Below are 22,212 nucleotides of genomic sequence, written 5' to 3' on the forward strand. Positions count from 1 at the left end.
ATTGCTTTCGTAAGTAAAAAGACCTGACACCCACTGAACAGAATTAATCTGTCACACAAAAAAGAATCAGAGGGATAGCCGTGTTTGTCTGTATACAGCAAAAACAACAAGAGTCCTGTAGCACTTTAAAGACTAACAAATTTCTGCAGGCATAAGCTTTCGTGGGCTGCAATCCACTTCATCAGATGCATGAAATGGAAATCACAGATAGGAGGTATATATATACATCCAAGGGTAAGAAACAACAATGGGGAGGGCAAGTGCTAACAAAGTCAATTCAGTTAGAGTAGATGAGGCCTATTCACAACCGTTGATTAGAAGGTCAGAATGTGTGAACAGTGACAATTACTACTTGTAATGAGATAACCATTCCAAGTCCTTATTCAGACCCAGTCTGATTGTGTCAAGTTTGCATATGAGTTCCAGCTCTGCAGTTTCTCGCAAACCTGGGATTCCTGAACGCCCCATCATCTCAGGCATTGGCACTCTCACAGCAGGACTGTCAGGCTATGTGGACTCTCGCCTCAGGACCTATGCCACCAGCACTCCTAGCTATCTTCGTGATACCACTGACTTCCTGAGAAAACTGCAATCCATCGGCAATCTCACAGAAAACACCATCCTAGCCACTATGGATGTAGCAGCTCTCTACACCAACATTCCACACAAAGATGGACTACAAGCCCTCAGGAACATTTTCCCTGATGATGATATGGCACACCTGGTAACTGAACTTTGTGACTTTGTCCTGACCCACAACTACTTCAGATTTGGAGGCAACCTATACCTTCAAGTCAGTGGCACAGCTATGGGCACCCGCATGGCCCCACAGTATGCCAACATTTTTATGGCTGACCTAGAACACTGCTTTGTGAATGCTTTGTGAGTTAAGTTTAGGCTCTAGAAAATGTGTTTTTTTTTTTAATATGTAACCATTTGTTTTCAATATTCTCGCTTTCTATCACTTCACTCTCTCTTCTTTGATGATAAACTTATTCTCGTTTTCACAATCTGTATATCTAAGTGCTGTGTGTTAAGTAGGCTGGTGATCCCAAGTTGAATTACGTACACTGGTGTGTACTAATCCTTTGGGAACAGTGAATCTGAGAGTTCTGTGGGCATTCAGTGGAACAAGGACTGCTGGTGTGTGCCTATTGCTAACCTGTACAGAGAGGGTGAGGCCTGGAAGATAGTGCTTGTGTTGCCATAGGCCAGTGTTTCTCAATTGGTGTTCCGCGGAACCCTGGGGTTCCGTGGGAACACTGTTAGGGTTCCGTGAGCAGCTGTTCTCCATGCTGCCGAGAGCAGCTGTTCTCCGTGCCGCTGAAAAAGGGAAGATGTCCCGGATTTTTCGGCGGAGGGTATTGAGTGTAAGTGTAATTTAATTGAGAAATGCTGACCTAGTTGTTTGTATATAATTTGCTTATGGCCCCATATGTAAAAATACTGTTAAGAGTTTGGGGGGTTCCGCAATTATTTATCGAGTTCAAAAGGGTTCCGTGGCCAAATTTAATTGAGAAACACTGCCATAGGCTAATGTATTGAGGAAGTTGATCCACAACATGCAACGATAACACTCTCATGCTCAGGTCAGGTGGTGGCAAGGTGCTTCGCAACCCTGGATACCCCTCAGAAGCATCACACCCAGCAATGTGCAACTTGAGCACGGATAGATGTCTCAATGCTTTAAAAAGGAAATGCTTTTGAAAAATACTAGCTATTTAAGGGAAGGACTTTATAATAAATGGCAAGATTCATCAGAGTTCAACAACCCCTTATCTCTAAAGTTATCTAGAAAAGAAAATGGAAATATTTGGGACATGTGGGGTTGTTGCGTGTGTTGATTTGTGTCTGGGGGGCTGTGCTGGGGGATTTTGTATGGTACAGGTGGTGGAGAGAGGTGCGTGTGGCGGTAAGGGGTTGTATGTATTTGGGGTTGTGTTTGCTGATTGTACTACTGTGTGGCGGTTGTGTTGATTCATTTGGGAGTGTGGGTTGCATTGGGGAGTTTGTACTGAGTTGTACAGGTGGCAAATCAACCTTTGAAGAACTGTGGCAGTTGGGCCAAAATAATCCACCATTTGTGCAGTTTCCCTCATATCACTGACTCATCACAACCAAAGATAAATTGTTGCACGCAAATTAGCTGTAGCATAAGGACGGTGATTGGTTGAGTTCTTAGCATAGATACCGTCTGTTTTATTATATGCAGAAGTGCAATAACAGTGGTTAAAGTAGATTGAAACAGATTGGGGAGTGCTAACCACAGAATCCACTCTACTTACCCAAGTCAGGGACAAGAAAGAAGTCCTCAGTCTGCTTTTAGCTCCGATGTAATAGAGGATAGCATAAGATAGACATTAGCTGGAAAGGCGTGTGTGCATCGTTCCAGATGTGTCCCATGTGCAATACTAGAATAACTTCTTCTGACTTATGTCATAACTCAGTGTATACATTACAGAGAATGTATTGGCATCACTCCCAGCTCCCACAGGCTTTCTTTTTCAAAGGGAAAAAGTTATGGGCCTGATCTACTGAGTATAAGGCCCGTTCCAAAGCTCACTTCAATCGGAGGAAAGACTCTTATTGACTTCAGCGGGCTTACGATCAGGTCTATAATACTTAACTAACCATGAGTAGTGCCTCCGAAGTCAGTGGGATTACTAGAGGTAGTAAATAACATCACATTAGTAGTTAGTGCTTTCGGGGCCAGGCCTTCAGTCCTTATAAAAATAACATTGTGTTTTCTCTAGGACACCTCACAGAATTTCTGACAGAGTCCCCCTACAGGGGTCACCGTCTTTAAACCCCACAGATCCCAGGGACAGCAAGCTACTTCTCTTTGGTGTGCCAGCCCTTCTGTTTGGCCTCCCTCTACTCTCTGGCAGCAGAGTTCCCTTAAATGCTGTAATGCAATTCACTTCTTTGTCTGTGCCTGTCCAATAAACCCTGTGTATGTGTGGAGCAGAATCTAGTGCTGCTAGGAGCAGCATTTACTCCATTGTTCCGGGTTGCCTGCTAACCCACGCACCATTTCATGGGGATATGAGGCATTCTCGGACTTCAGGGGCTGAAGAGGAAAAACATAAGAGGACAAGAGGAACTGCTCCCCTTTTTTCCATCCTCCTTGGTTCATCTCCACCCAATTTTGCTCCTTTTCCTTGCCTAGGCAGAGAGGCAGCATCAGACACCATACATCAACAGTAACAGCTTTGAGTTGCCACATCATCATGCTGGCTTTTATTTCTCTGTATCACTTCTCCTTACCTCATCATATGTAATAAACTCCAAATGAATAAATCCAGCACTCACGAAGTGCTGATTGTGACAAAGACCTCTGAAATTCATCAAGGAAGTGAAATTAAGTGATTCATCGGAGAAACATCTCAACCAAATAACAGGACAGAGTTGGACTAACCAGTCACTTTCTAGCTCAAATCCTCTCGCATGTAAAAAGCCACATTAACAAAGACAAAAGAAGAGAAACAGCTGTTGTTGCACAGAGAAAAGCAATAGAAAAATTATTCCTCCAGAAAAATAATTACCCGTGAAAGTAAGTCCTTTTATTATGCTTCTAAGGCATAAAATAACTGAGAAATTCTTAGTTATAGAGAAGAAACTTAAATTGTATGCAAGACTAACATATCAAATGTGGTATATCACAATTATGTTTTTCGATAGAATTTTTGCTATTGATTTGAGATGGGTTAAATGAAATCACTTTTACATGCTCACTCTAAAAATAGATTTCTAAAGCACCCTCAAGTCTGAGTGTACGACTTCATATATAATGTCATTATCACAAGTGCTGACAGACTGATCTTGGCAAACCCACTTCAGTTGGTAGGAACTGTCTGATGTTTCTTAATCAGAATTTCAAAATTCAAGGTAGAAGTCCATGTGCACTGTAATTTCATTTCAAACATTAGCTTTCTCTTTGCATGTGTTATATTGTTCTCTTGATACAAAATTAAAATCCCAGGAATATTAATTGGAGCTATGCAATTAGGTCTAGTTCTGCAAACCTTAGTAAAACTCCCTGGCCAAGATTTTCAAAAGTGACTAGAGATTTTTTGAGGTGCTGATTTTTCGGTTCACATCTTGAGATACCGTAAAGGGGGCTGTTTTTAGAAGGAGGGTGCTCAACACTTTCTGAAAACCAGGCCCTCTTTAAGGCCTCTAAAGTAGAAGCCCAAAATCACTAGTCACTTTTGAAAACTTTGGCTTCTCTGATTACAGGAAAGGCTTTGTCTACTTCAAATTGTTTGCAATTTTTAAAATACAAAATAAACAAGTTCCAAGATGAACATCACTGCCCATTATCACTTTAATTTTTTTCTGTGGATCAGGGAGGCTGTTTGAGAGAAATAAAAAAAGCCCCCACTTTAAAAAGTGGTGAGTCTATAATTATGCAAATCCTGTCCCCCACCCACCAGAGTTTATCTACTGCTTATCTTCTGTGCACTTTCAGCTGAATACTATTTCCACGTATCCAATATTTGGCTCAATTTTACAACTAGCTTTTCAGGTATATTAATTCTTAATCCAACCCTTTCCACGCTTCTGAGGTTATTCCATCTTTTATGATCCTTCTACATTGGCACTTTGGCTGGGATCTGTGAAGGGACCTAGGCTTTGCCACACTGAATGTCACAACACCTATCTTTTAGATGCCTAAAAAAATCACAGGAATACCACTGCATTCACAAAGCCTGAGCTAGGCAGGCGAGGCTCCCTCTACAATGAATGGGGAAGAATGTGATCCACAAAAGCCAGCATGCTTGGTGGGGAGCCACCTAAGGGTATGCGGGAGATGCTGTATCCAGAGGGAGATGCTGATAAGAGGGGTATGTGCTAAGCCCTGCCCCTTCCCTCCTAGAGATAGATGCCTGGCTCTACTTAGAAGTGCACAAATGGGAAACTGCCACCTGAAGTCAAGCATCTTAGGTGGTTAAGACATTTCTTGTGGGACTAAGTTAGGGGCCTGCCTCATTCCACACAACAGCCAGAGGAGGAAAGAGGGGGTGGGGCCGCCCACCTCAGTTTTTAGCCTAGTGGTTAGAGCACTCAGATCCAGGGATGTGGGACCCTCAGGTTCAATTTCCCCCTTCTCTGCCAGAGTGGGGGAGAGGTTTTGAATGGTGTCTCCTGCCTCTCAGGAACCTGCTCTAACTGCTGAGCTACTGGGGGGAGGCTTCCTCAGTTTCTCCTGTTAAAGCTGTACCACTATGGACAAATAATGAAAGAGTCATTGGAGCAGGGTGCCTATCATGCTGTCTGGAGGGGTTCACAACCAGGAGCACCAGCCTCGGGGAGACTGTCAAGAAGCAGGACAGAGACCCCCAAACTGATGGTGTGTTCTATAGTCAGATTTCATCAACCCAGTTACAAATGTCAACTCCTAAAGTACTATAGCAGTCTTATCATGGAGACACAGACAATTCCCCTGGGCATTCCAGTCTATCTTGCCACACCAGGCAAGCTGGACTTAGTGATAGATGGTTGAGGTACACCAAAAATCACAAAATATTTAGATTGTTTCCAGTCCTAAGAGACTAATCACTTACCTGAGGTTAATTTGTACCTTAGATCTCACATGAAAGACAACACTTGTAGCCAGGGCAATAGTAAACTCTCTAAGGCTTTATTAGAAAGAAATGAGAGTTATTACAAGGTTAAATCAAGCAAACCTATATACACAAATGTGTTACAGTCTATGGGTTTAAAAGGTAATCGAATTGTAATAATCTGTCAGCTCTGAACGTCTTTTAGGGCTGACACAGGTTGATCCTGGGGATCTCTGCTTTGGCTCTGTGAGAATACGGACAGCAAAAAAAGATGAAAAACTTTCTTGTCAGCTATTTTTATTTCTTTCTTCCCGAATTCAAGCCCTTTTGCACATAGCTTCTTTACAGGCGTAAGGGGGCAATTAACAAAGTCTGTAGTGTGGTGTCCCACAATGGCCCATTTAGTTGTGATAAGCCTCCCTCATGGGAACTTTTCAGTAAAGACATTTTTAAATAGTGTAAATACTCAACTAGTTCTAGAAACTCAAACATCCAGTTCTGTCCTGACAACGCTATTCTGGGGTGGTTTGCTGACTGAGCATAACAAAGTGTAAACCATGAAACAAAGAACACTAGTTTTGAAAAATAAATAAAAAGAGAGAGGGGGCAGGTTTGAATTGCACATACACAGGTGTAAATCAGGAAGACAGACTAATATAAATAAAGCCAATGGAATTTTGCAATAAAAAACCAATGTGGTGAAGTCAGAAGCTGATCCATCTTTTTTAACTTGGTAGTGTTCCTTTAAAATAGATGCTTTGTACACGTGGAAGGGATTATTTAAAAAAAAAACTATTTCTGCTGTAGACAGATGGCTTACAAATGAAATGTAGATTTGTTCACTGGCTGTTCCAATACTTAGTCATTGGTATGATGGCTGAGATTTGCTCTGATGTGATGTAGAGTGGCTGCTTAGTACAGGATCCTGGCTGGATGCAGCCACGTGGTGGTGCTCATGCATTTTGCATGCTACAAGAGTTACAAAAAAAAAAAAAAGAAAAAGCGAGCCAAACTCTGCTTCTTGAAGTGCCTGCCTTCAAATCAGCTCCAGCTTCATTATGTACTGCACATGAAGCTGCAACCAAGCATAAACTGGGTTGATTTCTCTCACCACCTTTACAAAGGCTTCAGGGATCTATAACTAGACCTGCCGATCTCCCTCCCCCTCTCCTGGATACTTTTTTTTTTCAGTTGCGTAAGTAATTTAGCGGTGAATGAAGTTAATGTTCAGTGGGACAATGACTGGAGCCCAGGGCACTGTCACATTTTTGCTTTAGAGGACTCACATAATGCAGGAGACTTTTTTCTCAAGTGGCACAGTTTATTAGCAGCTATTTCAAGTCCCACAGTGTAGCAGAGCATAAAGAAATGACCCTAATGGATTTAAAAAAAAAAGTCTATATAAGATTTAATAGAAAGTCAAAGGGTAAAAGGAGAATAAAATCCCCACATTTCTGTATCTCTCCTTTGATTTTTAAAGGGAGTGACTTAAAGAACTTCCCTCTGAAGCAAGGATAGCCCAAGGGTTTAAATAGAAATATTCCTGCCCACAAATTGACTTTTTCATAAGAGTCTGTAGGATTGGGGCCCTAGACAGACTATGATTGGGGTGTTACAGGAGGCCTATTTGGTAAGTGCTTGTCTAGATGTAAATTATTATAACTTTTGCCAAGAACATTTGGATTCCAAATAGTACAGGAAACTTAATGTATTATGAAGGATGTATTCGGGCACCTACAGCCCTGATTAGGCCTCTTTTTAAATTATTATTTAAATCTGGGCCAATAAGTAACTTTGGGGGAAGGAAATGTAAATTGAAAGGCAACAAAACACAAAGGAAGGGGCATCATATAGTTGATACAAGGAAAACTACAGTACCTGGAAAAAAATATGGTTGCCTGAGCTCCACCCCGAAAATGCACTTTCTGTCTCATTCCTCCAACGGCATCTAACGTTTCGATTGAATTAAAAAGGCTAAATTGCCTTTAGTTCCGATTTCCACTACACACCTGGAACTGCACCAGTCCATGGATTCATTCACTGAAATCCTTAGCTGGGTGCTGCGGAGGGAGTTGGTTGGATGTCAGTGACTATTCATCCTCCCCCCCCCCCTTTTTTTCCCCCCTCTTCCACTTTCTGCTTTATAATTGGCTGTCTTGTTTCTTTACCCTTTCTTCTTCTTATCAGATCCAGTGCTGTGAAGGAACGAGCGAGCAGCTGGAGGGTGGAAAGAAACTTTTTAAGAGGCCGAGTTAATTACAGAGTGAAAGAAGGAGTGTGTATTAACAAAGAGGGATTTCTCCCAGGCAGCTACACCTCCTCACTCAGCAACTAAACCACTCATGACTGCAAAGGTCTGTTGGATTTTATTTTGTCACACTTTTACATGGGGGAACAGAAAGGGGGTGGTTTAAAAGCTGATTCTCTTGGGCAATAACTAGAGTAACAGCCCCAGCTGTTATCTGCCACGGTGATTATCTGCCACTTCCAGAATGCAGCCTTTTGCTGGTCGGAAGCAAAGAAAGTCAGGGAAGAGTCAGTGATGGGGGGGTGGATCTGACTGCGAGCCCTGGTTATGATGGTTTTCCAGCCTGGAGGGGAAGCGTGGCGGGGAGGGGGGGGGAAGCCTTAGGAGAAGGGTCGGGGGTGAAAATGGAAAAGAAAACTCCATAGACTCTTCTGCAGAACGTGGCATCCTTTGTGCGGCTAAACGAGGGGCTCTGCCCGGGCTTCATTTCCTCGCCGGCTGCGCCCCTCCCCAAAGCCGGCTGCGGCCAGACACAGACTCCGCTGCCCCTGGTCCCGCACGCCTGGCTTGTATTACTCGTTGGCCGGGGGCGTGCGATCGCTGTCCTCAGCCCAGGCGCGCCTGGAATTCATTGGGGGGTGTCGCCTCCTTCCGTCTGATCTCCGCCGGCCGGCTACAGGGGATCGGAGCCCGGGGGGCTTTGCCTGGGGTCCCCGCACAGGGGGAGACGCGGGCGCTCGCGGTCCCCTTTCCCACTGGGCGGGGAAAGGAGCCGGAGCTTTGCGGGGACGAGTTCCTGTGCGCCCCGCAGCCAATTCCCCAGGGATCAGCTGCCTCTGCTGAGGGTGACGGCTGTGGGGCTGCCGAGGCCGGTCGGGGGGCACCGATGACACGCTGCCAGCGGGGTCACAGGCTGATTTGTGTGGGGGGAGGCAGGGAACAGCGAACACCAAAACCCACCAGCAAACCTGGGCCCTCTTGCAGGAAGAGTCACGTGCTGGCTCCACAAGCCACTCCAGGGCCGGGTCTGGCTGTCCCGGTGAGGCGCAGACAATGTCAGCTCCTGGCGGTGCTTTGCTCTTGGCCAGGACTGGAAAGCAACCCCCTGCTCCCCCAGCAGAAAGCGAATGAGGTGCACAGCCACGGGCCCCTTCCTGCGGGGCTCGGTCCTCCCGCATTCGGACAGGCACGATCTGGATGTCAGCTGAGTTACTTTCCCCGAGTCCCTGACATCGCCCTTAGTCGGCTCTCAGCAATAACCAGGATCAAGTCCAGCTCTTGCCCGCCGCGCTCTGTGATCAACTGCCTGTGGCCAGAGGCTGTGTGGATTCATGGGGGGTTGCACTGGTTCCTAATAATAATAATTCTGGTGCAGGCAGAGTACTGAAATCATCCTTTCACTTCCTCCTACCTGGGCAGTTCCGATTGTGCCTGAGCCCAGCTGACATGCGTTTCACAATCCCTTTTGTTTCACCTCTGCTTTTTAGCTATGAGCTGCGGCTTCTTTATTATCATCTGGTTATTTGCTGAGTGCTGCACGCTGGCCCTGTGCTGTATAAATCACAGAGCAGATTATGCCTTGTCCTGAGGAGCTTCCAATCTAAGGACTTGTCTACACACAGTTCTAGTACTTCTTTAAAACCCCTTAGGGTGCACACAGCTATGCTGGCGTATAAGTGTTTATAGTGGTATTACATAATGGAAATAAACTATGCGATATAGGAACCTTTATACCCCTATAGCTGCATACACCCTGGGGAGGTGTACTGCTTTAACTTTATCTGTTTCTAAATAGATATAGTTAAGGCAGTACAAAAACAGTGTGTGGAGCTGCTCTAAGGGTATGACCTTGCAAACACTATCAGGCATAGAGTCCGCTACCTCCAGTCCCTTTTGAAGAAAGTGTTTGCAAGATTGGGATGTATGAAGAGAACAAATCAAAGCTATAAAACTTGTCTAGACTAGAGGTTTTGGTCCTGTTCTAACTCAAGTTAATTGGTTGCCAGTTAAATAATATGGTGGTTCAAAAAAGAATTAGATACATTCATAGAGGTTAGGTCCACCAAGGGCTATTAGACAAGATGGTCAGGGACACAATCCCATTCTCTGAGTGTCCCTAAGCCTCCAACTGCCAAAAGCTGGGGTTGGATAACAGGAGACGGATCACTTGATAAATTGCCCTGTTCTGTTCATTCCTTCTGAAGCATCTGGCATTGGTCACTGTTGGAAGACAGGATACTGGGCTAGATGGACCGTTGATCTCATCCAATATGGCTGTTCTTGTGTTCTTAGGTTTTGGCAAAAGGGAGGGAGTTGAGGAATGAAGAGGAGTGGTAAAGAATGAGATCAAGTACAGTACAGCTGTGAGGGTGAGCAGCTTTAATGTGAAAGGGAGTTAGCCAAGAGAGTCTGAGGGGAGTGATCCACTCAGTACAGGAAACTAGGAAATTTTGTTTTTGTTTTTAATGGTGGTACTATAGGGGTACTATGTAGATGTGTGAAGTGGGAAGCAGAGAGGAGGAACTTGCAAAGTAGAACATATATACCAAAGTTGTTTCTACATCCATGCCTTTAATTGTGTGTTTATCAAACATTTATAAATATAATATTTCTTCCATTTATGAGAGGGGTTGCAACTATTAAACAATTGTAGTAGTATAAATTGTCCATGGGCCAAGTTCAGATGATGAATTCTTATTGTTTTTTATGTGTATTTGAAAGCAAGTCTCTTCTAACCATGACAACTCTTTAAAATAAAAAGTAGCTTTACAAAAATGGTCTGTAAACAGTGTGTATTTCTGAGCCGTATTTGCTTGCTTTAGTGACAAAACTATCTTCTGCTCCAATTACCAAATACTGTGGTGATAAAGGTGGTATAAGAATAGATAGAATTGGCTCAATGGCCTCTCCAGGGCTATGGGAGGGTGAGCTGGATTGTGCTTGCTCAACAGAATTATTATCTCAATTTTGATTGTAGAATCTTTGCCTCTTTACCACACTGTACAGAAGAGCGCACTTCAGTTAAACAGTAAATGCACCCACAAATGGGTCAAGGGTACTGGTGGTACTGCTGTTTGCTTGATGTTCATATTCTAGGCTGGGTTTGTAAGTCTTGCAATTGGGAAAATCCATCTTTTCCTTTTATAAATTGTGTAAATTTGGGAAATTATAGCCAATAACCATGTTACCCCATGATGCTATTGTTAAAGGAATCACTGTCAGAGTAGAACTCATCCTATGTGGATGCAAAGCAGATATTAAGTTGTAGTTATTACTCTATTTATGGTCATAGAACCCTTTTCTCAAATGCCTTGATACTGTGTCTGGACAGCACTGGTCCATATTATATGGCCTGACGTTCACAGGGATCCTCATTTGGGGCACTTGATGCTATCTTTTCTTAAAACCTATTTTGGAACAAGATGGGGTTGGGTTTTTTTTTTTTTTTTGGTTATCATAGAAGTCTCGGTTCCCAATATTCTCCCTGTCTGCATCACAAAGAATATGAGCCAGATTTTCATATAGGCCCAGACTTTCAAAAGGGCTCAGCACCTGAAATTGGGGCACTTTTGAAAAAAATGTCCTCAGTTTTTAACTTCATAGGCTCCAACCCTTTTTCTGACAAGATTTTGAGATTGGCTGTCGCTTTGTCAGAATGCAACTTTGAAGAGTGAAATAAATGCTCAAATAATTCCTCAGCCTTCCCCAGTGAAATATGCTCTAGTTACTAAGCAGACTTTGTGTGTGAAATGCTGGCCCCATTTGAAGTCGATGGCAAAAATCCCATTGACATGTTGGAACTGGGACTTGACCGTTGATTTTTCATTTAAGTGAATGTTCTAGATTTACAGGCTCGATAAATATTTCTATTCTGTATGTTTCAGGCTTGGTGATGCTACATGTATCCAGGATGAAGGTTTGTCGATACAAGATACAGAGCTGGTTCCTCTTGGCTTTTTTAGTGGTCACAGTTCATTTCATCAGTCGTGCTCAGGGTCAAGGTAACTGATATATAAGATAGCAGTGCTTTTTCATTAAATCACTCTGATGTGCAGAAGTGGGTTTCACCTTTTACATATACAATACTGTTTTCCCTTTGCTAAGGGGATAGTCCAACATTATTGACATCAATGGTGAATTTTGCCATTGACTTCAGAGGGAACATCGTCAGGGTCTAGCCCTTCTGACTCATTTTCACTTGTTCTCTGAACTGTAAGGTCTTAGAAGGAAGCTTGCTGCTATTTATCTGTACAGTTAAAATGTCTGAAAATGGGTTATAGGAAAAAATTCAGTACTGTTTACTTAAATGTAAATATAAAATTGCTGTTACTACTTTCTAAGCAAATGAGTTTGGAGGCAATGATCATTCTGTAGTGGGATACTGAACTTGCATGGAATACATATGCTGCTTTGTTGGAACCGTAGCTAATATCATTATTACATTATACAGGGCTGCACTAGGCCCCGCTGCCCAGGATTGCCAAATATGATCATTCCTACATTGTCTCTATATCTTGTGTATTATTATTAATAAAAGATACCGTTGGTATTGCTAGGCTTAAAAATTATCATATGAGGTCTTGACAGAGGTCGCAAATCTGTCCTAGGGTGTTTTCCTCCCAAAGCAATCTTTGCTTTGAAAGCATGAAAAAAATAGGACCAAATTGTGGTGTTGGTTATGCCTGTGCAACCCCCTTGACTTTTCCACTGGAAGAAGTGTTGGATTGTATGTTTATGCATGAAGACAGTCAGTGGATAAGCAGAGGTGGCTGGAGGTTTTCTATCTCCAGAAGATAGTGGCAGAAATGGCTGTGGTGTCACTGGAAGAGCATGTGTGACAGATGCAGATACTGCTACCAACATTGCTCACTCTGCAAATGGTCTTTGATGCTGACAGGTGCTTAGGGCACCATGCCTCCTTGGGGCTATGGAATGTCATTGGGTGCACTAGACACGCTTCCCAGAAGTCAGGGAATGCTAGCTGTAGTGTGTATTGTGGAGGGAGGAGTTCCCTGTGCTTTCCTCCCAATGCTCGGTGCACCTATGCTAGACAGAATTTAGCCTTCAGAAGCCTTGTGACTTAATGAGTCAGTAAAGTGATGCATGTGATTGTGCATGTGTCTGTATATCTTACACTTGGTATATATGTGACGTTCTGCTCAGGATTCCCAGAACTGCAAGCCACCGTGTTACTCCTCTGTCTCAGCAAGTTGAGAGCTTTGCTGTTGCTAAGCTGTGTCTCAGCTCCCTGACACTCCAGCCTCTCTGTGTTGCCAGCAAACTCCTTGAGACTCTGCCAATCTAAACCTTGCCTTGCAGGCAACAATCAATGAATCCCAGTTCCCCCAGAGACATCTCTCTGCAGCATCCAGTCCCTCTCACTGGGTACTCATAGAAATTAACTTCTCTGCCTTCAAAGAGAAAGCGCACACACCAGCCTGTTAAGTTAGCTGAAGACTCACACTTCACTTTAATATAACATTGCTGAGATGGTTTATAGTAAAACTAAGAATGTTTATTAACAAAGAACAGTGATTTAAGTGATTCTGAGCAAGAGAAAAAGACGTTTGCAAACAAAATAAAACATGCTATCTAGTGACTAAAACTTAATTTTAGCTAGTTACAATCTTTGCCTACACAGTTTTCTCAATTACATCAAGTTGCTGACATCTCTAGTCCTCCTGGCCAGGGGATCCAAGTTTCTCAGGATCACAGGATGCTGCTGTTCCCCATGTCCCCTAAGCAGTGGATAACTAAAATGTTGTTTTGCTTCCCTTATATTACTCAAAATCCATTGTCTCTGGCTCAAAAGCCAGAAAGGCCTCCTGGATTGCAGATTCTGTCCCCTAAAGAGACTGCTAAACTGTCTTCTCCTCCCACTTGTTAGTTTCATGGCTTTGTTTACCTTCTATGTAAGTGTACTTGCATTGTCCTCTACCTGCAATCAAGCCAATCAGATGGGTAAATCCACATTCCTTTGTCTAGGGAAGGCTGGGTTTATGCACTGGCTTCCAAACACATTTTGAGAACATATTTCCAGCACACACATGTAACTCTTTGTATACACCATACATCCATCACACAATGATTTTCAGGACCAGTATGTCACCAGTACAGTGATATTGTATATAATCAATATATTTTATTACAGTTTTTATAGTACAGTAATATTGTATATAATCAGTTGATTCAATTGGTTATTCTTTGGAGTCCAGACCCCCTGCTCTCCTCGTGGGTGTCTGGACCCTGATTGTCACTGCATGTGGTTAAGATTTTCAAACCAGTTTTGAGGATTCAGACACATCTTAAAGTAAGCTCAGTGGAAGGTGTGGAAGGTGTGTTTAAATCCCCTAAATGGCTTTGAAAATCAAACATTGTTTTTTAAAAAAAACTTATAATTTAATCAGTCACATGTTAGCAGTGGACACTAATTGCACAGGTCTGAGAAAATGCATATCCATGTAGGCCACACCATCATATTATTGAATAATGGGGTATATGGATCTGTAGCTCATGCAATAGGAGTTCAGAATATTCTTTTGCTATGTTTAGAGTAGTAACATGTCATCTAAATCCCTCCTTTTGATCTTTGTTGACAGTTTTTCCTCTTTCCCCTTGCAATAAACTGTTAATTTCCTCATCCTTGTAACAGCTGGCTAACTATTTAAAAATAAATATAACACATTATGTTTGAGTGATTAAATAAATAACACATTGTAACAAGGTGCAGGTTGAATGGAGTTAGCTCCAATTTGCACAAGTGCTTTAGGGAAGGACTATAAATTGACTCCTTAGAAGAAAGGGAGATTATGTTTGGGAAAGTCTGGTTTCACATTTGAAGTTTTATCCCAATCCTATGATCCCCAGGGGGAGTTACTATCCCTTTTCCACATATTAATTTATATTACTTTCTTGTTATGAATGTTATCCTTTGAGAAACAGACCCTGCTGAGTGAGATTGATTTCTTCTGAGTCATTCCATCATCTTGCTCATGAATTATCCATTTATTATTATTTGCTTGTCACTGATCATTTAAAATATAACTTTCAGATTTTAATGTTTCCATCCTTCCCACTTGTTGAGCTCCCAGTTTGATGTGATAGATTGACTAGTTGCTTTCCAAATCTTTTATTATCCCTCTGCTTTCACTCAATATTTAATTACTCTCACACATCTAGTTTGGAAATATTTTTTTCTTGTTCAACAGATAAAGTTACTTTAAAATATTTTAGGTTCTTATCCAGTCTATTAAAATAATAAAAAGTTTACTCACAGAAAAACAACATTGGCTAACAAATAATCACTGCTAAGGAAAATATGTCTGTTCTCACTAGAGTTTCCGTTGATCCATACAATAAATGGGGGTGTTTAATTTATTAATTTGCTTTTACATGTACAAGATGGCAATTGTACTTCATGTTGTGAGAATTTCCATTGTTGCTAATGTATATGCTAGATAATTTTGGTGGAATATTAATTTGTTCAGTTTGATCAAGGTTTTATTTTTATAACAATATAAAATTAGATTCTAGAAGGTGCAGTTAGTATTCTCCACTTTGCAGTTTGTTTGACAGCTATGTACTTGAGAATTTTTGCTCTCCTATTAGAATACTGAGTCATTCAAAATATCGTTTTCCTGTTAGTCTTCAAGAATAATGTATTTGGAGCACTAACAAAAATAGCTGACTTCTATGTCCCTGCAAAAACCAAAGCCTTGAACTTGTCTTTAGTCTCTTTTTGGGTGATTGCTTTAATGTTGCTGACGGCCATTCATTTGCTCATTCCTGTAAAACCCCTTAACAAGCTCTCACTACTGATTTTTATCACTTAACTGACTCAGTTTGGATTCATTTTTTTCTTTCTGCAAGAAGTGAAATTTTGTTCCACAGACAATAAAGTCCACAGAAATAAAGATTTCCTCTTCAGGTTGGTGACCATGTAGTAATTCCCATCAATATTTTGTTGTGTTTGTCCAAGTGTTAGATTTAACTTCCTTAGTTATATGTACTTTTCTGTGCCAGAAAACTAGTCTTTGCATAACTAAGACCAAGTTGAATATCTGTTTTGTGAATAACTGTTTTTTTTTCTCCCTATGATTAATTACTGGCTGGAAATGTCCTCTCCTCCCACCCCCCTCATTTAGACACAAAAATGAATAAGTGGTTAGCAAAGATCAGCTAGTTATGTAAAGACTATTCTGGCACAACTCTTGTAGTCTATCATATTGTAGTTTTATAGTAAGCACAAACATTTGGTGATTATGTCCTTCTTTGCTTGTTATTGTCAGACATGTATCTGGTTTAGAGGCTCCAAAAGGTTACCTGATTTGGTGATGGCTAATTAGAAGTAGGTCAGAGCTACACTGCAGTGTTAGAAAGTGCTCTTTTAATCTTTAGGTCACACATGAGAAAAAGGGATTTCAGAGCTCATTTTCCCTTGCAATCATATAGGACACACTTTTCTGGCATTTGCATTCTTGGTTATCATAGTTCTGTGCTTAGCTACTGAACCCCTATGAAAACTTGCAGCATTTTTGCCCTAAATACTGCTGTTTTTCCAAAGATTATTTCCTCTTGCTTAGAAAAAGTAAATAATTGGAATCACATATTTTTGTGAACTACTAGTCATGATTCATCACTCTAGGTTCATTTGGCACTGACTGATTCTGTCCATGAACTATGCATAAATCATTACGAATCTTGAGAATGAATAAAAGACTGTAATCCATCCCTACAGCCTTTCTGGCTCTTAAAACTTTTACCACAGCCTCTATCATTACTCCTGTTATTTGATTACAATTATGGCATGTTGAATGTTCTTGCAGTAGCTTGCCCAGCACAACATTTCATATTTGATCAATTAATCACAAAATAGGGAGGGCCAAATTTTCAAAGAACGAGTTGTACGTGTGTGTGTGCAATGGAACATGTAGGTGTTCACACTTCTGTACCTGATGAGGCCTATTTTCTAAAACCCTATTGAGGTGAACAGGCAGTCTCGAGATTAGGACTGGCCAGATCATGTCCACTGTCTGTGTGACCACATAGTTTGTATTCATGCTCAGTGCAAAGATTTTGAAAATCTGATTTCAAATCAGGCTGATTTGACACCCATTGTCTCTGTGCCCCTAGCTCCCTCTCTGATTTTCCCTCCCTTGAAATCCATTGTCATGAGAGCAGCTGAGATGTCACTAAGTTGGTCTTGGCTCTTCCATGTTCCTTTGCTGCTTGCCGTTCTTTAAGCTGGAGAATAACCGAGGCTGGTCTACTCTGCTAAAATAGGCCCTAACTAATAAGCTGGGTTAAACTCAATAGAAAGGAAATAAAATTTTAGCGTTAAATTTTAACATTTTGATAACACTTTACAAGGTTATAAATGAGAGGTTAACACTAACAAACAATTAAACAGTGCAATAACCAACATAAAAATACTAGCTGACTTTTCTTTTTTCAGTTAAAAACCAACCAAACAAAAAAATAAAACAAAAAGGAAAATACCACTAGATGATGTGATCATGAACCATAAAAATGCTTGGCCAGATCCTCAGCTGGTGTAAATTGCCACAGCTCCATTGACTGAAATGGGAGAACTAGCAGGGCCTGAGGGAGTGTCCAGATAATTCTTTCTTTCTGTGGACTCTGGCACTTGACACACCTATCTGTGGACTTGAGAGAGGAACACCACTGGAGAAGAGAAATATTAGCTGAATTAGATGAACTGGGACCAGCAACCACATGTTTGGGCTACCAACAAATAAAAAAAGACTAAAACATTACTGAACTTCTTAAAATACAATAATAGAAAGAAAGGCACTTGCTAGTCATGGTGTTTGCTGTGGCATATCTTGGGCCTGCAGGCCTAGAGACCATTTGTGTTGGCAGGAGGAAGCCACCTCTGTTGCCATATCCATTTGGAACTGTGAAGGCAGAGCCCCTTGGGATGCATGCTCAATTTTTTATAGGCAGGACAGAACCAATTGTTGGAATAAACCATATGGACTAATGTAGCTTGTCAGGTACCCCTGCCCTTGAGCTAGCAAAATGCCTCCTCCTCTTACTGAGAGTATGTCTACGCTACAAAATTATGTCGACCTAAGTTATGTTGGCATGCAGCCAGCGCAGCAATTACATCACTTTTACATGTCCACACTATGCCCCTTGTGTCAAGGGTGCATGTCCTCACCAGGAGCACTTGCACCAATTTAACTGTCAGCATGGGGCATTGTGGGACGGGTTCTGAATGCCAGCAACAGTTGATATAAGCAACATAGTGTTGACGCTGACACTGCGTTGACCTAACTACGTTGCCCTAACTACGTTGACCTAAGTGCTACGCCTCCCGTGGAGGTGGAGTTATTCGGTTGGTGGAGTGGGTGAGTTACGTTAGCGGGAGTGATATCTTAGTGTATACGCTTACAGAGTTAGGTTAGTATAAGCTACCTTGTGTTGGCTTAACTCTGTAGTGAAGGCCAGGGCTGATTCTCCTGTGCCGTTACCCTGCCTAGGCTCCTGATAAGACAATGTTCATAAATTGCACATCACTCAGGCTGTACATACAGGGCTTGGCCACTACAACTCATTACAAGACAATAGCACATGCTAATGATACATTAGAGTAAGTTAATGAACCACCACTGTAGACTAACTGCTGCTGTATGCCCAAAAGCACTCAGTGGAAAGTATTCTAGGCATGCAGCTGCTTTGCTGACTCCATTGGAGCCCCTGATAGTTCTTCCCATCCTCTCTGTTTCAGCCACCTCTGCTCACCTCAGAGCACACAGATCAGGAATTTTCACTTGTTCCGAGATGCCTCCCATCTTTAAAACTCCACCTCCTCGTTCTCCCACAACCCCCTCATGTTGCCATTCTTTCCCACTACTTCTCCGAGTTTGAACTTTATTTGATGGTCTGGAAGCCAGTAGAGGCTGGCTCCACCTGCAGTGCCTGGGTTGCCTTTGCTTGAACCTTGACTAGCCTGTGTAGATCTAAGTCAGCCATGGAGAGGTCCAGGGCGTTTCTCGTTTCTGATGGGGTGAATGTGCATTAACTACTGAGGTCATGCCCATGACCCAACCAGTTTGCATGGTCTATTCTTGCAGCTCTGCACATATCCACCCCCCCCCCCTTTTAAAAATCCTGCTATTTCCCATCTCCCACTTGCAGCCTAGAATACACATGCAAGAAGGACATTTGTGTCCACACAAGCCTTTGAACATTTGGCCCTGAGTGACTTAAATGAAAAACCTATGATATTAGGCATAAGAGGATAGGAAAGGTATATTGTCAAATAAGCAAGAAGATAAATTTTAGTTCCTGTACATTAACAAAGAGCATTTTGTATTACCAGCTTTGCTTGCTAAACTAGAGTCTTAACATCTAACACCATTTGTCTCTGTCCTTTGTAAGGTCCATAGTTCTTTTTAAATGTTTCTATAAATACAAAGGCTATGTCTTTGGGGAATATAAGGCACCTCGGGGATTAATATAGTTTTTACAAACTAATAAACTGATTGATGTGACATTTAGAATAACTTGCATCCTTTTGTGTTGTCAAACTTGCGTGCGTGTGTTTGCCTGTGTATTTTCCTTAACATTTATTTTAAAATTTATATGATAAATACTTTTTTTTTACTTTAAAGTAAGATCTCTTTATTTTTTCCTTACAGTGGCTCCACCAACAAGACTAAGATATAATCTAGTCACTCATGACAGTGTGCAGATTTCATGGAAAGCTCCTAAAGGGCAATTTATTGGATATAAGCTTCTTGTCACTCCAAATTCAGGTAAAAATCTACATTTGTCTATAAACATGTTTGGCTTATTTCGGTCTAGTACTGTCCTGGTGATCTGGAGCAGAGCAGCCTCCTGTTGCTTTGGGGCTGATCTCACTCCACATAGCTGAGGGGTTGTGAGCAGGCTTTGGACAAACCAGGAGCTCTGGCTGTCCAGCAGGAGAGAGAGAGATCCATCTGCCAGAACACAGCTGGAGGCCAGTGTGGATGCAGATGGCTGGAGTATCCATGGAGTGGGGTCAATTGACGGACACTTCCTATGCTTTATCACCTGTAATGGGCTCCTCCTCCGGTCCTGTCCCTGTGGGCATCCTCTGCTCTATTCTTCTTGTAGCACACAGGAAAATGGCAAGTGCCCAAAGAGAGTCAGTAGAAGAAGTTTGTGAATGTCAATGGGGATTTTGGGCAGCGATAGCAAGGGAAGTGAATAAGAGAAAGAGGGGGCAGGTCCTCAGCTTGCATAACTTTTTATAGGTCAATTTTAATTTTAATTGTCAATGTAGCTAAGAGAATTTACACCAGTTCAGGATCTTCCCCAAAGTGCATAATGTTTGTCATCTTTAATGTAGCCCTTATCCTACAGTTACTCTCTCCTGATAGGGGGTTTGTTTATAAACTGTGGCACTGAAGAAAAGTGAAACAAATTTTCACTATATAACCACACTGTTATTCCTAGTACCAAGGGAACTAAACTATAGCTTAGTTATTTTAGAATAACTATCACATGTAGACTATAATGTATTCATTTGAAATTTATAAATGTGAGGTCTACAAACTGCATTTGCACTTTGCTGTTTCATTATATAGAATAATGTGGTTTACAGATTGGACAGTGGTTTACGGATTGGACCGTGATGTCTTTAAAAGAACAGCTGTAGCAATTTCTTGATGAGAAAACAATAGATTCCTTTTCCTTCCCATATTTTTGCACTTGCTTGTGCCAGGCAGGCTTTTAAGATAAGCAGACGTGCGACATGTAAAAGGAAACAAAACGTGCCAAAACAACCACAGAGCAACAAAAGTTACAATGTGTGACATGAAGCAGTTCAGTCAGCTATTATGCTAAAAGGTATTAAATGCCAAGGGAATGAATGGCTGCTGAGTCAGATGGGCAGATGGAAAAAGCGTGTAAGCAGTTTTGATAGCATGAATGTGGATATGCTTTGGTAGCCAGTTGATGGCAGATGGACTCCAATAAACTTTAATCCTCAAAATACTTTGCAATGTGGATAGTTTGTACATTCAATTAAAGGAGTGGTAGATTTTATTAAGGCCCAGTCTAACAGTGGCATGCAAGAGGATGGAAAAGGGAGTGTGATTAGTGGTTAGTGTTGAGTAGGATGCACTGCTGGTACCACTCCAGTGCCACTTGCCCTACTGCTCACCACCAAAGCTTGCATATGGGTCGGGGCAGTAGTGAAATGCCAGTATGCAGCTCCAAATGCCGTGTTAGTGGTTATTGGATCATGCTTGGGACAAGTTATTGGGCCGCTCCCCTCCTCTGCCTTTGGCCATGCCTGCTTTCTCCCTGGAGCAATCATGCATACTCCGTGCAGAATCTAGGGATTGGGGCCACGTGCTCTATAGATGACTGCACTCTGGAGAAACCCTGCTCTGAAGGAGTGCTGCTGTAAGGCTTCTTTGAGCACATGCCCGGAACAGCTCTGTACCATGCCCTCTGCTGTTCTGCAGGCTACTGGACTGGATGAGAAGGTTTCTAATGATCCTTACTCATGGTGACCTTTTTTTAGCAGGTTCATTACAGATTGGTTGCACCGCTGTGTTAAGGAATGTGCTGCTTCAATAACTGTTATACTGCTGTTGCCTTGAGGCCAGCTGTTTTAAATTGAATAGGTTTTTATGAAAAACTTGTCATTAAATCAGGAACTCCTAAAACCTCTTATACCGTCCTCTAATGACCTAAACGCATAACTCTTTCATTTTTTTGGATCAATGAGATCTCAGAGCTGACAAACTGTGGTGACAGGATGGATGTTTTGGGACATCCATTTGTGATGCAAGGCTGTTTTTAAAGACAAGTGACATAATCAGAGAGCATCATACAAGTTATATTTTACAGATTATGGGCCTGATCCTACAACCATGTATACATGACTTTAATGAGCGAACACATGCGAATAAAGTACGTACAAATTTGCAGGATTGGGTCCATCAGCTGGAACGTTGTAGATGACTACATTGATACAAGTAGTACCTCTGCAAGCATTAACTCTTGAGTCCAACCTTAGCTGCAGGGAAAATAGTTAGTGGCAGTTAACATTCTGTTACAAATGCAGGTTGCAAAAGGGACAAAAGACATTGGGAAAGGAAACCACATAGGTGCAATTGAATCTACAGTTGTTTGTTAGGAATTGAAACTTGCACTAGCTTCGGTATCAGCGAAGACGTTCTATGCCAATGAGAGAGCGCTCAGCCATCAGCATAATTACCCCACCTCCGCAAGAGGCGGAAGCTATGCTGATGGGAGAGTGCTCTCTTGCTGCCATAGTACCAGTGTGGACAGTGCATAGGTCGCTGTAACTTGCATTGCTCAGGGGGTTGTCTTTTCTACACCCCTGAGCGGCATAAGTTAGATCAGCTTAAG

General features: G+C 42.0%; 1 protein-coding gene across 5 annotated transcripts in view; it reads left to right on the top strand.

Moving 5' to 3' along the window:
• The first annotated feature begins 7,637 nt into the window (after positions 1 to 7,637).
• The window catches only part of COL14A1 (collagen type XIV alpha 1 chain), a 171,992-nt gene continuing 157,417 nt past the window's right edge, over positions 7,638 to 22,212 (top strand). For 4 of the 5 annotated variants that reach the window (XM_067530837.1, XM_067530848.1, XM_067530857.1 and 1 more), the window contains exons 1-4: positions 7,638 to 7,649; positions 7,755 to 7,921; positions 11,700 to 11,816; positions 19,482 to 19,598. In XM_067530837.1, the coding sequence (XP_067386938.1) occupies positions 11,708 to 11,816; positions 19,482 to 19,598 (226 nt within the window). In that variant the 5' untranslated portion in view covers positions 7,638 to 7,649; positions 7,755 to 7,921; positions 11,700 to 11,707. Of the gene's footprint in view, positions 7,650 to 7,720; positions 7,922 to 11,699; positions 11,817 to 19,481; positions 19,599 to 22,212 lie in introns of those variants that run through there. The other variant, XM_067530841.1, reaches the window with a different exon arrangement.

The sequence above is a fragment of the Emydura macquarii genome, unplaced genomic scaffold (assembly GCF_026122565.2).
Source record: "Emydura macquarii macquarii isolate MOO-44397 ecotype Brisbane River unplaced genomic scaffold, CSIRO-AGI_Emac_v2 contig_369, whole genome shotgun sequence".
NCBI classification, from domain to species: Eukaryota; Metazoa; Chordata; order Testudines; family Chelidae; genus Emydura; species Emydura macquarii.